The following is a 13,995-nucleotide window of genomic DNA, read 5'->3' on the forward strand; positions in this document are numbered from 1 at the left end:
TTTCTGCTTGTTTTTATGCTAGTAGTACAGTAAAAATCAGACTTATTGCCCCTTTAAGATGACAATTTATGTTTAGAAAATGACAAGGACAAGATTATAAGCACCCTTAACTTGGTTGCACATTCTTTGGCCAAATGTTACTTCCCATGAAAGAGATTGATGCCCTTTCTTCTGGCAAATACTTTTCAGGAGCAAACATTAATTTGTCAATGTTGGAGTGATGCCCTTCACCAACTGCTGCACTCAGCTCTCACAAAACATCTTGGATGGGATAGAAAGCTGGACATTCCAGTTGTTTTAGCAAAATAAATGTGATTAATATTATTATTAATAATTGTATACAATTATGTCTTGACAAAATTGTGAATGATTTAATAAAAGTGCAAGGTTATCTATATATTTGGCAGCATCTGTGTACTCATTAAATAAATATGCATCATATGTGCACTCATGCATGGGCTTGTTGGATGGCTTATGGTAAAAAACATGGCTGAAAGCTGAGGAGTCATTAGGGGTAATTTATCACACACTATAGTATGAAATGGCCAAGCTGTGAATCATACCTCACAACTATATAAGAAAACACAAGGTCGGACAGAGAGAGAAAGAGGGGGACAGAGAGATGGTGAGAGGGAGAGCAAGACAGAGAAAAAGAGAAGAATGAGAGCAGGCTGGTGAAAGGAAGGAATAAGTGAGAGAATGGCTAAAATGGAAACAGGTAGAGAAAATAACGAAGCTGTGGCCAATTAATCTCTCTGTTTTCCCCAAGTCATTTCCTGGTTCCTCATGGCATGCAGCCAATCACTAGGCAATTTGGGCTTTGTGGATCTCTATCTTTGATGTCTTGTGTTCCTTTGGCCCGGGGATGGTGGTCATGTCCTGTCCATCTACCCCGGGCCCATTAGGGGAGATGGTCAGGAGTTAAGGAAGGGAAGGCTGTTAGAAAGCTGAGCTGATTACTCTATTCCCTCTCTCATGATTAGCTGGATCCCTGCTCTAGGGAGGCCTACTGGCCCAGTCCCAGCTTCCCCACTGCACTCAAGGTCCGCCACCAACACCACGCAGCTAATTTCCCCCCACTCATTCACTGGCACCAAGCGGCTACGGCTGCAGCCTTAACTAATCGCTGCTCTGATCTGACTACTCTGATCCCCATTTTGTCATTTGCGGAATCGAATGTCCCGCCGACGCTTAAAGGATTGTTTTGAAGATTAGCGAAGTCATGCTTGGAACGTGCTTTCACCTTCTAGGTTTGTGTTGTTCCGCTATCGTGTTTTGTACAGTAAATTAGACCGTTTCCCCCCTCTGTCTGTGGAGAGTGTAGATCAGGAGGCACAATTAACAATGCCATCGCCGTAGCTCTGGGTAGGAGATTCTAGCCTAAATGTTTGTAATTGGCTCAGTGAAAGTTAATAACCAACTAATATGCCATCTGTTTAAACTGATTTCCCCCCTAAACCCCATAACCCCCCACTTCCCCCACCGCCCCCCCGCGGTCCCACACACACGTTACAGTGATATACACAGAGGTTATTAAAGAGACGATTAGACCCCTCTAAAACACATTATGCCTTACTTGTCAGGGTTGAAGCCCTCCAGCTCCTCCAGGAAAACATTGCTGCCGGACACAGTGTTGTCCCTGTTGGGGACGATTAGGAACTTGAGGATTGTGCCCCGGCTGGAACCCAGAAAGAGCACTGTGCGGTTCTTGTAGGGGCCAGCCTCTGTGTCCATCACCATCTTATTCAGCTGGTACCTGGATGGGCAGAGGACAAAGACAAAGAGGAGACAGAGACAGTCAATCCAGTCCAATGCTGACTCCTAGTTGGGATCACCCAGTTGGCTCTAGTGTGGGATCCACACGTCCGGTCTTCAGTCATGCACCAACCTGGGAATTATTTGGATTCATCAAAGTAGCCATTTATAAAAGAGTGTGATAAAAGATTGAGTAATTTATCTGTAGTTATGAACTTATAACACAAAAATATGATTACCTTGTTCATTTTGTGGTTTTCAGAGATGTATCCATAGAATGTAGATTTTATTAAACACAATGATCACCCAAAGGAGAAACAATTGAGCTGATTACTACAACTATTTAACATTACCCAGGAAGTATGCTTATGGGTCATCAATTCCACATAACCTTGTGTCTGGATTATCAGCTTGGGACATACACAACCCCCATCCGGTAGGTACTCACCACTGCTGACCGGGAGTACCCCACAAGCCTTGCCATTTTGGAGATGCTCTGACCCAGTCATTTGACAATAACTAGTGGTCCCATGTAAAAATCGTTCAGGTCTTTACTCTTCCCCATAACATCTCCTGCATCCAACATGTTGACCACAAGATTTGATTGTTCCCTTTCACCTGTGGTCATAATGTTTTTGCTCAGTGTATAACAATAATTTCACACTAATCTCTATAAAGACCAAACTTAATTTCCGTGAAAAGTGAGACAGATAATCAGCTATGATGCAGTGAGAAGGCGGAGCAGGAATCTTCCCCTCCTCCATGTGAGAATAACCACAGACTAGCAATGCTGCTAAGTATTAACACAAACCTTACTAGCAATGCTGCTAAGTATTAACACAATCCTTACTAGCAATGCTGCTAAGTATTAAAACAAGCCTTACTAACAATTCTACTTTTCTCGCCAACTTTTAGCTCACAGAAAGATGACTAGGTAACAAAATGTCTAGCTAAATACAAATGCCAGTTTTGAAATGATTTGGGGAGTTTTGGGGATAAAATCAATGACCCAGTAGATCAAGGAGGCACAGCTTACAAAATTTGGAAGCAGGTAGGTGCCTGCTATTGGTCCACTAGTAAGAAGATTGACACATTTTTACATATAAGCATACTATAAATAGAGTTGTTTCGTTAAATGGTTCAAAGAAGCAGGCACCCAAATAAAATCAATGCATGAGAATGATATTAAGAATATGATTAAGTATGTCTGGAGGTAACATTGTCTTTCAGGATTAATGTACACTGGTGGGCTTGATCGAAAAATCTGTCATTCTGTTGGTTGTCAGGTGGTTCTTGGAATAAATGTAACTAATGTGGTTGTGATCTGTGCTGATCTCTACCTCTCACCATCCCCAGAATTTAAACTCAAACCCAATAAATGAGATTCAGTTCATAAAATATTAATCCAATACAGAACTACTAATTATCAAGAGTAGTAATTTATACATATGTGCAGATGAATGGAATTGTCTTGAAACAAACGCAACATATTCAAACTACACAAGACCTGTGTGTTTGAGTCAGTGATCCAAAATAGAAGTCGTTCCACTGGGTATTTAATATTCCACGTACCACAGTAATCTTCTTCCTCCTGGTCAACTCTGGACTGGCTGCTGGCCAGTTGGGATTGATGAATATTAGCAGCTTCCCTCCTGCAGCTAACACTTACAGAGAGTTGACAAATCCACCGACCAGCACCTTCTCGTAAAACGGTTTAGGTGTCAAATTATTTATTATTAATGACTGTGTTAGCAAGTCCTATACCAGAGTATGTGAGCTGAGTTGAGTTGTTGGAAATCCCGCTCAACGCGCTCGGAGAGTCGGAGTGAAGGTTACGCTCCGCTCCACGTCTTTCCCATCGCTCCGCTCAAAAATGCTCTTCACTCTCAGAAAAAACAATTGCACGCCAAATTAGCTCCATTTATTTTTTGTTCAGTCATAATTCAAATATAATCCTTCAATTTTATGATTATGTCAAGTATTCATTTTAGAAATAAATATATAACCCATATGCCAGTAGCCTATTGTAATTAAGGCTAGCTTGTATCATTAACCACCCGAAGGGATAAGAATACAGTAGGCCTACTAGTAATCATCATTTCAAATAATCTACAGATGTGTTTATCAGTCTTTTAACCAAAATGTATAACCTACACTCAAACAAGTAGGACTATACTGTAAGCCTAAAAGACAACGAAATTGTGAAGTATTTCCGATAAACTATCGGCTGCTACAAAAATCAAGTGTTCAGAATGTTTAAACATAATTTTACCTATCGAAACTGCATATTATCTGTAAAAAATGTGTCTGTAAAAATTTTATAAAAAATTTACTTTAAATGAAATATTGATGTTATACAACATTTCTGTCAATAGAAACTTCTAGAAACACTGTTGCAGCAGTGTAAAGTATGAGCCATTGCGTATGTCTCTAAACTGGTTATGCACCTGATCATCCCTTATCACCCTCTCGGTTTTAAATTTTGAATCCAAGACAGCAGCCAGGACAAGATTTATAGTAGCCTACCATGCATAACCAGTTTCCCAATAATAGGCGAGCCGGCGGAGGCAGTGTGATCTTTGGGCATTGTTCTGCTGGGAAACCTTGGTTCCTGCCATTAATGTGGTTGTTACTTTGACACGTATCACCTACTTGAGCATTGTTGCAGAACATGTGCACCCTTTCATGGCAAAGGTATTCCCTGATGGCATTGGCCTCTTTCAGCAGGATTATGCACCCAAAGCAGGATTATGTGCAGGATTTTGCGCCCAAAGCAAAAATGGTTCAGGAATGGTTTGAGGAACACAATAGCAAGTTCAAGGTGTTAACTTGGCCTCCAGATTCCCCAGATCTCAATCCAATTGAGCATCTGTGAGATGTGCTGGACAAACAAATCCGATCCATGAAGGCCCCACTTCGCAATTTACTGGACTTGAAGGATCTGCTGCTAAAATCTTGGTGCCAGATACCACAGCACACCTTCATAGGTCTTGTGGAGTCCATGCCTCGAAGATTCAGCACTGTTTCAGCGGCAAAAGGGGAAGCTACACAATATTAGACAGGTGGTCATAATGTTATGGCTGATTGATGTGTGTGTGTATATAGTAGGGCTATTTTTTAAGATAAATGGTCATATAAAAACTGAATCTTATTGTAAAAGTCAGGCTAGTACCTTTGGGTTGCAAACAAAAATACCCTATTCAAATGCAAATAGACAAATAAAACAAAAATTAACTAAACTTTTAATACTTTGCTACAATGTTGCAAGTAGACCTAGCTACCCACTTCGTTCCTTTCTGAAAACATGTGCTTGTATTTCATAATGATTCTTTAGTTGTGGTTACTTACATCACTCTCCTATATGTTCTTGGTTCTCCTCATTCCTGTAAGTTACCTTTTATTTTGCACCTGTGTGTTTTTTCTTTATTGCATTATTTAGTTAACTTCATCATAGCTTAAGCGACAAGCTAAGTAAGACAGAAGAGTCTTTAAACTGCATGCTGGAATGAGCATGCCCTGACCATGTGAAGTGAGCGCTTCTCGGAGGGGTATTGGAGCGGTTCTTGAGCGAGAGCGTTCTGGGCCGCTCAAACAACGCTTCTCACTCCAGTCAAATTAGGGCCGCTCCGCTCCTTGGTCCGCACACATACTCGGTCCTCCACACAGTTTGTCCCGAATCATGTAGCTCAGTGGTAAGCCTCTATCTCAGTCTGCAGTAATAACTCGGGGCGTTAGCACAACACATGTGAAAGGGTTTCCGTCCTCCGTTATGTGATGTCCCCTGACCTTGTGGTAAATCCTCACCTGACCATGGTCCTGACGATCCAGGGCCTCTGTCCCAGGGAGGGCACAGCCTCGTCCATCAGGGGGTGGGTCTTCACGAAGTTCAGCATCTCATCAGGGAAACCATTGGACGAGTTGAACCGGGAGCCCTGGACAGCACACCCTCCTGGCCTGCCGGTCAGAACACAGGGCTTAGAACAGGTTATAGCCCACACTAATAGCACACTAATGTTATTATTGCTGTATGTGTTCAACTAATGGTCTCACACCATTAGACTGGTAGTACATCAATGAATACCTTGGTTTGGGTATGAGCTCATCAGGAACAGGGGTCCAAATAGACTCGGGTGATTTCTGCTCCTTGAATCTCCCATCAAACACCCTAGCCAGCTGTTCCATGTCAAAGGCACATACAGCCGAACCAGGAATACTACAAAGAGAAAAACAGACACAATAGATTAACATACACTGAAACAACATAAAAGCAACATTTATTTTGTCAGGATTTTTTTGCCAATGAATCCTATAATGTCCAATGCCAAGTCAATAATGTCAGGGTGAAAAATAAAATCATCAAATTGTTCTAAATGAATTACAAATATAAAATAAAAAATAACATTACATTATTAATTTATTGCTCCCTGTTGACAAAGATACATCTGAATGAGCTTTGGTGGAACCAACTGTCTTCATAAGTCACATCATTTGTTGAATTGATTCCATCTGTGCGCAATTAAGGGGTTTCACATTATACCAGGGTTATACACCTGTTCCACAGTTCATCAGTACACATTCTAAGAAAAAAACAAAAGTCAGTAGTACCAGTCAGTAGTAGGAAATAAGAAAATTTCCAAATCATTGAAAATTCCTGGGAGCACAATTAAATCCCAGTTAAATAGAGAATATGGCTCTCAAAAACAGAGTAATTGGATGGGAAGGGCACTAGTCAGGATTAGAGCACTAGTCAGGATTATTATTAATGGACTAGGATTAGAGCGAAAGTGGCCTCTAGGGGAGTATGGAAAAAAGAAAGCCATTGATGAAACAAACTCAAAACCATCAAATATTGGCTAGTGTTTGCCGGACAGCATGCTTTAGACTGAGACCAAGTGGAAGAAAATTCTAGTCTGATGAGACCAGTATAGAGCTTTTTGGCCTTAATGCAAAACAAAATTTTTAGAGCAAGCCTAACACTGCACATTATGCTGAGAACACCACCCCTACCATGAAGCATGGTGGTGGCAGCATCTTGCTACAGGGATGCTTCTCTGCGTTCGGAGAGTTTGTGAACACCGAGAGCAAATTGGATGAATCAAAGTACAGAGAAATCCTCAAATATCTGCAAGAGACCTGGAATTTGGGAGAAGAATCATCATGTTGTAGCAGGACAATGATCCCAAACACACACCGAAGCCACAGTGAAGTGGCCTAAAAAAAAAGAGTACATTGCCCTGGAGTGATGCGGTCAAGGCTTGGACCTCGATCTAATTATTAATATATGGAAAAAGTCTAAACTTGCTGTTTAGACAAAGATTCCTATCCAAATTGCTGTGTACAGATTTGCAAATCTAGTAGAGATGTTTCCAAATAGGTTGTATTTCATGCCAAAAAAGCCTTTATCAAATATTGACAAATATTGAAGGGGAAATATTTACACAGTTATTGTTAGTTTTGTATTTGTAATGTATATAGAATAATTTGTAGATTTTGTTTTTCTCTTTGACATTATGGACTTTTATGTGTTGATCAGTGACAAGTATTAAATCCATTTTAACACCAAAACTAAAGAAAGAAATAAAGAAAGAATAAATACTTCTAGGAAATACTGTAGTGCACGCAGCATGTTCAAGTAAAAGGCCTGCACACCTTGGCTGCTGATAAACTGCTCTTAAACTCGCTGACCCAGAATGGAACATCTGCTGTGAAAATAAGCTAAGTCCCCACTCTTGACTGAGCCAAACCCTACAGTGCAAACTACCACAGTGTCAAGTGTAGTAGTTAATGATAGTGCACACTAGAGACAAAGCAACAAATATTAGGACAACAGGGGTGAAATAACAGCATCTCTCTTTCTATCTTGTCTCCTGCTCCGTTCCCTTTGAGACCTCCCCGTTTCCGTAAAGAGGATGTGTGAGTGTGCTGTGTGACTAAGGATTTCTCTGGAAGCTTACAGCACAACTTCAACCTGAAAGAGTGACTCAGCTACCTCACTCCCACTACCTTTCTTCATTTTCCACACTATGCCATGAGGCAAAGTGAAGGGAAGAAGAGAAAGAGAGGAGCAAACAATACACACAGTACAGTATGTAAGACAGGAGGCTGAATAGAGAGAAAGAAAGAGAGGTGAAGGGGGAGATAGGGTAAGGACGAAAACGTGAGTGGGACGAAGATGCGGAGAGTGGGAAAGGGAGGGGGTGTGATTGTGAGACATGGAAGACAGAAAGGGACTGAGACTGTTCTTCAACACTCCACTTCAGGTCTTGTCACATACTGACAGATAGTCAGTAGAGCTTATAGGCCCTTGTGCCCCTAGGCTGGTCAGGAGAAAGATTTTCAGAGATCCCCAGAATGCTTTGTTTGGGTAAGCTGTCTGAGGTTTGCCTCTCAGCTGAGTAACCAGAGGCTTTTTCTAGCGGGGTACCATGTGAACATAATACTGTACAATATTTGATCAGATCAACATTTCTCCTTCTCATTTGCTACAAGGAATGAGAACATGAATGCCTGCCTGTTTTGGCATCCGACAAACGACAGACCTCTCACAGGGGAAGCACCAGATGTTAGCATGTGACACAGCTGCCAGAGGTAAACTGGTCGTAGTGCGCCTCCCACTCTCTCTCCACTCCACACCTATCCTCCTCTTTGCACACATCTGTTCTCCCTACAGGTCAGCAGCTCTCTGAGGCTCATTGTCTGTCTGACCCCAGCCTGACTCTGGCTTGTTCTCTGTTTTACTTTATAGTGTCTCCTTCCTTGCTCCCTCTATCGCCTTCATCTCTACTCTTTCATCCTCTGCTTCTCTGCTGAATTCTCTGATTGTTCCGTATCTCTTTGCTTTTTGCTCATTTACTCAAATCTGAGCTATATATAATAGATACTGAATGGTGGTTTTACTACTCTCTGTGTTTCTCCCTCTGTCAAGGGGTGAGAGGTGAGGGGGCGTACACTACTGTGGAAACATTAATGGACTAGATATATTATCTCAGTAGCTATGGAACAGGGTGAAAGAACACAGCCCATATTGTTTCTCTATCATGTTATGGCCCTTATTGTTACTCACTGTCCCTCATCTTATGGCCCTTATTGTTACTCACTGTCCCCCATCTTATGGCCCTTATTGTTACTCACTGTCCCCCATCTTATGGCCCTTATTGTTACTCACTGTCCCCCATCTTATGGCCCTTATTGTTACTCACTGTCCCCCATCTTATGGCCCTTATTGTTACTCACTGTCCCCCATCTTATGGCCGTTATTGTTACTCACTGTCCCCCATCTTATGGCCCTTATTGTAACTCACTGTCCCTCATCTTATGGCCCTTATTGTTACTCACTGTCCCTCATCTTATGGCCCTTATTGTTACTCACTGTCCCTCATCTTATGGCCCTAACGGTCACTGTTAAACGTTTGTTTATAATATCAGATTTGGGAAATAAACGTTCTCTGATTATTTTGTATTTTGTACATTTTACAAAGAGGGGCTCTCTCTGTATGTCTTTGTGGACTCGTTGACTGGCAGGCTGTTCCGGCTGAGCTCTGTACTGTAGGAGGCGTTTGGAGGGGGTCAGACTTCATGTCAGACCGTATCCTCTCAGTTTAACCAGCAGCATGACAGATCTCTACAGCCCATTTCCAGTGACAGCATGATGGCTGATGGAGGCAAGTACAGGAGAAGGAGGTCTTCAGTCCAGGGCCCAGCTCATGGGGAGGCGATAGGATTGTTTATTTTACAGCTTCTCTTTCCTCTCTCCACCTGGGGCGTAATATATTTTTCTACCTCTCACTCTCCCCATCTCAGTCTCCACTCTCTGCACACAAACTATTTGTCAATTCTGGTCATATCTGCTGGCTCTGCCTTAAAAAAATAGTTTAGCCCATTTTTCTACCCAAATTCATGATATCCTGCTTTATCACAGCAACTCCCTGTGGACTCGGGACAGTCAATATTGAGATATTTCCCTTCCAAAACACATCTGATGCACATTCTGGGTACTGTTTTCATTGAGCCCGAGCTACAACAAGGAGTCATGAGATCACAGCAAGTCAAGGCAAGCGTATCTGACTACTAAACTCCAAACAAAGACTTAATACTGTAATAATAGTCACTTGTAGAGTTTTGTTACATGATTGCCAGACACTTCTGCTTAATATACAGTACAGATTACAAGAACACTATAAATATATTCACATACACTCACATTTACGTACGCACATACACTTCTTTATACAGCTCTTATTTTCTCAAAATTCTCAACTCTGTATATTCTGTTTATTGCCCTCTCTTTCTCTCTCCGCAAAAATATCTAGCCTCCCGTAATCCATGTCTACCGAGAAGCATTTCTCTCTTCTCCTTTCTCTACCCATGACAAATAACAACCTTCTTGTAACATTTTTACAACTTTTTTTGCTAACTAAAAGCAGATGCCTGTGGCGACTACATTTCCCTATTCCAGAACTTGTCTTTTCCCACATCCCCGGTGGTCCCCCTGTTTGTCCGAGCGCATGTGTCTGTACCTGTTAGCAGGGGTGGAGAACACCCCCAGGATGATGTCCCTGCCATGCATCCTAATGACGGGGCTGGTGGAGTGGAGCAGATTGAAGTAGAAGTGGGAGTCTCCAGGGACAGAGCAGTTCAGTCGGGCCTTCAGGAACGACGTCCACTGCTTTTCCAAGACCCTCTGGGAGCCACCCAGGTCGCCCTTACACACGCGCGCCACCCGAGACACCTGTACCTGAACGCATGTGCACGCAAGCACGTGGAACGGATGAAACGGTCAGTGACCCAGCACCGTGTACACGGTTTCTGTACTAGGACAGTTCGAAGCAAACATAAAATATTATTTCAAATTTTAGATTTGACCGTTGAAAGATTAGTGGGCTCATTTGTGGATAATGTAAATAAAGGCTGATAGATTAGTTAGCCTCAGGTTTTGTATGAGGCAGAGGGATGGCCCTGGAAAAATGGAACCACTTAAATTCAAAGACAAAGGTATAGCTTCAGTGATTGACCATCTATTATATCACAATTATAGTTTCTATCATGTTTGACGTTACAGACTGTTCTCATTGACATTATTTACAAACAGGTATAAAACAAGCACATTTTGGGTCAGCGGATGGAAGCTCATGATATTGGTATTTAGATGTTCTCAAAGAAGAAATGGGCATATATAAATAATTTATAGGTCAAAAATAAATGTAGCAACTAAGAATTTTAGCTTTAAGTCAACAACAATAAACACTTAATGAGTAAAAAACTATTTGGCTCATAAGTGATCTCTTAGAAAAGTTTTTAGCTCCTAGGTGATCTCATATAAAAGTTTTTAGCTCCTAGGTGATCTCATATAAAGGTTTTTAGCTCCTAGGTGATCTCATATAAACATTTTTAGCTCCTAGGTGATCTCACATAAAAGCTTTTAGCTCATAGGTGATCTCATATAAAAGCTTTTAGCTCATAGGTGAGCTAATATAAAATATTTTAGCTCATAGGTGATCTCATATAAAAGCTTTTAGCTCAGAGGTAATCTCATAAAAAAGCTTTTAGCTCATAGGTGATCTCATATAAAAGTTTCTAGCTCATTGTTAATCTCATATAAAACTTTTTCGCTCATAATGATACACATTCTTTTTTAAGTATTTGGAATGCATACTACCACATTTGACAGATCTTAGTTTTAAAATGATAAATGAGTATGTATTATTCATAGATAAGTCTGTGCATTTCAAAACAGCTTCTTTGAAGAATCTCCCACAATACAAAATCTGCAATTTAATATCCACAATACAATATCCACTTTCTTTGAGCCCTTTAAACATACAAAATCAAATGCCTTCACCAGCACATTCCCACCCAATGTGAATTGCTAATTTTATTTGATAAAAAGGCTTCTTGTTACTGTCAGATTTTTTATGAACACGTAACCTGAATCTGATATGACTGTTACCAGCTGGAGGTGTTATGAAAAAGTGTTTCCCTGTCTGATTCAGTTTCAGCATTGTTTCTCAGTCCACCATTATTACATTATATATGCAGAAGCAAAAAGACACAGTTACAAGGAAAGGGTCATTAGTAGAAACATTACCAGCCTAGCTGTATTTAAACCGTCAGGAAGGCAAACACACCACACAGGAGGTTCTTCAAAGCTTTACCATTTTGTCTCGTACCTTCTCCAGGTAGTTAAACTCCATGGCCATCTCACGAAAGAAGAAGTAAATGTGAGGACCCCATTCTACTGAACTGACAAAATAGGGCTCTGGAAAGGAGAGGAAAGGACCCTGTTATACAGTGATAATGGCTCAAAGAAAAACACCTCCAAAGTGCTTAAAAATACTTTTTGGGGAAAACTGAGGTATCATAGTGAAGTATCATATAGCGGTTGAGGTATCATTGTTATCATTAAGAGTTTGAAATATCAAAGTTATCGTAAAGTGGTTGAGGTATCAAAGTTATCATATAGAGGAGGCTTAATTGTTGGTTTTGGTTTTAAAAAATGCCTACTGAACAATACTCAGGCCCTTCAGCCACACAGCCAGAAACACAGACAGAGAGAAACACAGACAAACAAAGACACATATATATACAGAAAGAGACACAGGCACACAAAGAGATCCACAGAAGGACAGAGAGACACACAGAGAAGCAGAGACACACAGCACACTAAACCCTCAGCCCAGGTTTCTCTGACCACAGCACACTAAAGCCCTCAGCCCGGGTTCCTCTGACCACAGCACACTAAAGCCCTCAGCCTGGGTTCCTCTGACCACAGCATGGGAGGCTGCTGACTAAGACTCATGTAGTGAGTCTGACACAGATATTGATCGTCATACTAAGTGATGTGGTCATAAACAGTGGCTTCTAACAACAATACCAGAGACAACACCGACAAATATAACAAAAACAAACACACACACGCAGCCATACAGAAATACACAAACACACTAGGGCTGCAACAACTAATCAATAACATGGATAATAAAAATACATTTGCCAACAAATTTAACTATTGATTTGTTCATGTATGAAAACATTTCATGGCTGGTAGAGTATTTCAAAAATGGTTTGAGTGGGGTGGATTCTTCTCTCATTTCCATTATCAAGGCATTTGTTGGAGATGCCCTCTCCACAGGCTGTTTTTCCATGAGCATCTTATTGGAATAGCAGTGGTTAGGTTCCCACACAGTGTAATGCTGAGGTATAGTGAGTCCAGAGATTTCAGGAGATAGAGACAATGGTGTATGGCTTGGTACCTGAACATGGTTGCAGATCTGTGCGTGTGGCATGGAGCTACCTTTGTGTAATACGTGTAGCAGGTGTTCATTTGTAACTGAATCATATTTAAAACACTTTAAAAAAGAATAATCATATTGAATGCTAGAATTATATTTTTATCAAAGTGGTAATTAACAGATTAATCAACTATGAAAACAGTTAGTCGCTTTCCTAAAACAAACACAATTACATCCAGCAAAACATGTTTATATGAGAGGGGCAAGAGGTACCTCTGAACCATTTGGAGTCATGTTTGACTGTGCGGAGGGCAGGGCTGTCCCCCAGGCTGCGGTAGATCACTGCGTCTATTGCCAGGAAGTCTGTCACAGTGGCTGTAAACAGATTTCCCTCTGGCAAAACATACACTCACAGAGTGAGTTACATTGGGAAATCAAGACAACAGTTTATCTCACCCCACAGAAGAACACTGCAGAAGATAGTTTGTGTAATGACAGTGCAGTAATTAAATGCATATGAACGAAACAATGTATAATTACATTACAGAATTATAATGGAGCAACAAAGGTAGCTAATTCATACTTCCCTTTCATTATTCAAGCAATGCTTTATAAAACATGACAAATGTAGTAGTGAATTAAAAGTTGCGGATAAAGTTTTGAATTATACAATATAAAGTACACAACATCTTGACCGGCATCACAGTGCTGAAGCCTTGGGTTTGTAAAAGGGCACTGTGGTCCCATACTGCAGAACCATGTTTATTGGTGTGTGACGTTTCTCAAACCAAGTATGATGGCATAAGAGTGTCTGGGCCCTTCCATAATACAAGACATACAAGGACAAAACAAGTGAGCCGCTCCTTTAAAAAGCTTGAGTGTTTCCTCACCGGCAAACAGGGCCACGTTGGCATGTTTAGGGTCATAAGGGCAACGTGCCATCCCACTGACCGTTTCTCCCACCATCTCCAGAGTGTCTCCCTGGAAAACAAACACTTGTTTTAATATATGT

General features: G+C 41.1%; 1 protein-coding gene across 4 annotated transcripts in view; it reads right to left on the reverse strand.

The window, feature by feature from the left end:
- sema6bb (sema domain, transmembrane domain (TM), and cytoplasmic domain, (semaphorin) 6Bb) overlaps positions 1 to 13,995 on the reverse strand; it is a 120,811-nt gene that overhangs the window by 24,256 nt on the left and 82,560 nt on the right. The window contains exons 7-13 of one of the 4 annotated variants that reach the window (XM_020049350.3): positions 13,874 to 13,964; positions 13,257 to 13,376; positions 11,922 to 12,010; positions 10,272 to 10,483; positions 5,837 to 5,968; positions 5,560 to 5,709; positions 1,577 to 1,756 (exon numbers count right to left, since the gene is read on the reverse strand). In XM_020049350.3, the coding sequence (XP_019904909.1) occupies positions 1,577 to 1,756; positions 5,560 to 5,709; positions 5,837 to 5,968; positions 10,272 to 10,483; positions 11,922 to 12,010; positions 13,257 to 13,376; positions 13,874 to 13,964 (974 nt within the window). Of the gene's footprint in view, positions 1 to 1,576; positions 1,757 to 5,559; positions 5,710 to 5,836; positions 5,969 to 10,271; positions 10,490 to 11,906; positions 12,011 to 13,256; positions 13,377 to 13,873; positions 13,965 to 13,995 lie in introns of all 4 variants that reach the window. The other 3 variants (XM_020049349.3, XM_020049348.3, XM_013135089.4) reach the window with 3 other exon arrangements.

The sequence above is a fragment of the Esox lucius genome, chromosome 8 (assembly GCF_011004845.1).
Source record: "Esox lucius isolate fEsoLuc1 chromosome 8, fEsoLuc1.pri, whole genome shotgun sequence".
Lineage (NCBI taxonomy): Eukaryota > Metazoa > Chordata > Actinopteri > Esociformes > Esocidae > Esox > Esox lucius.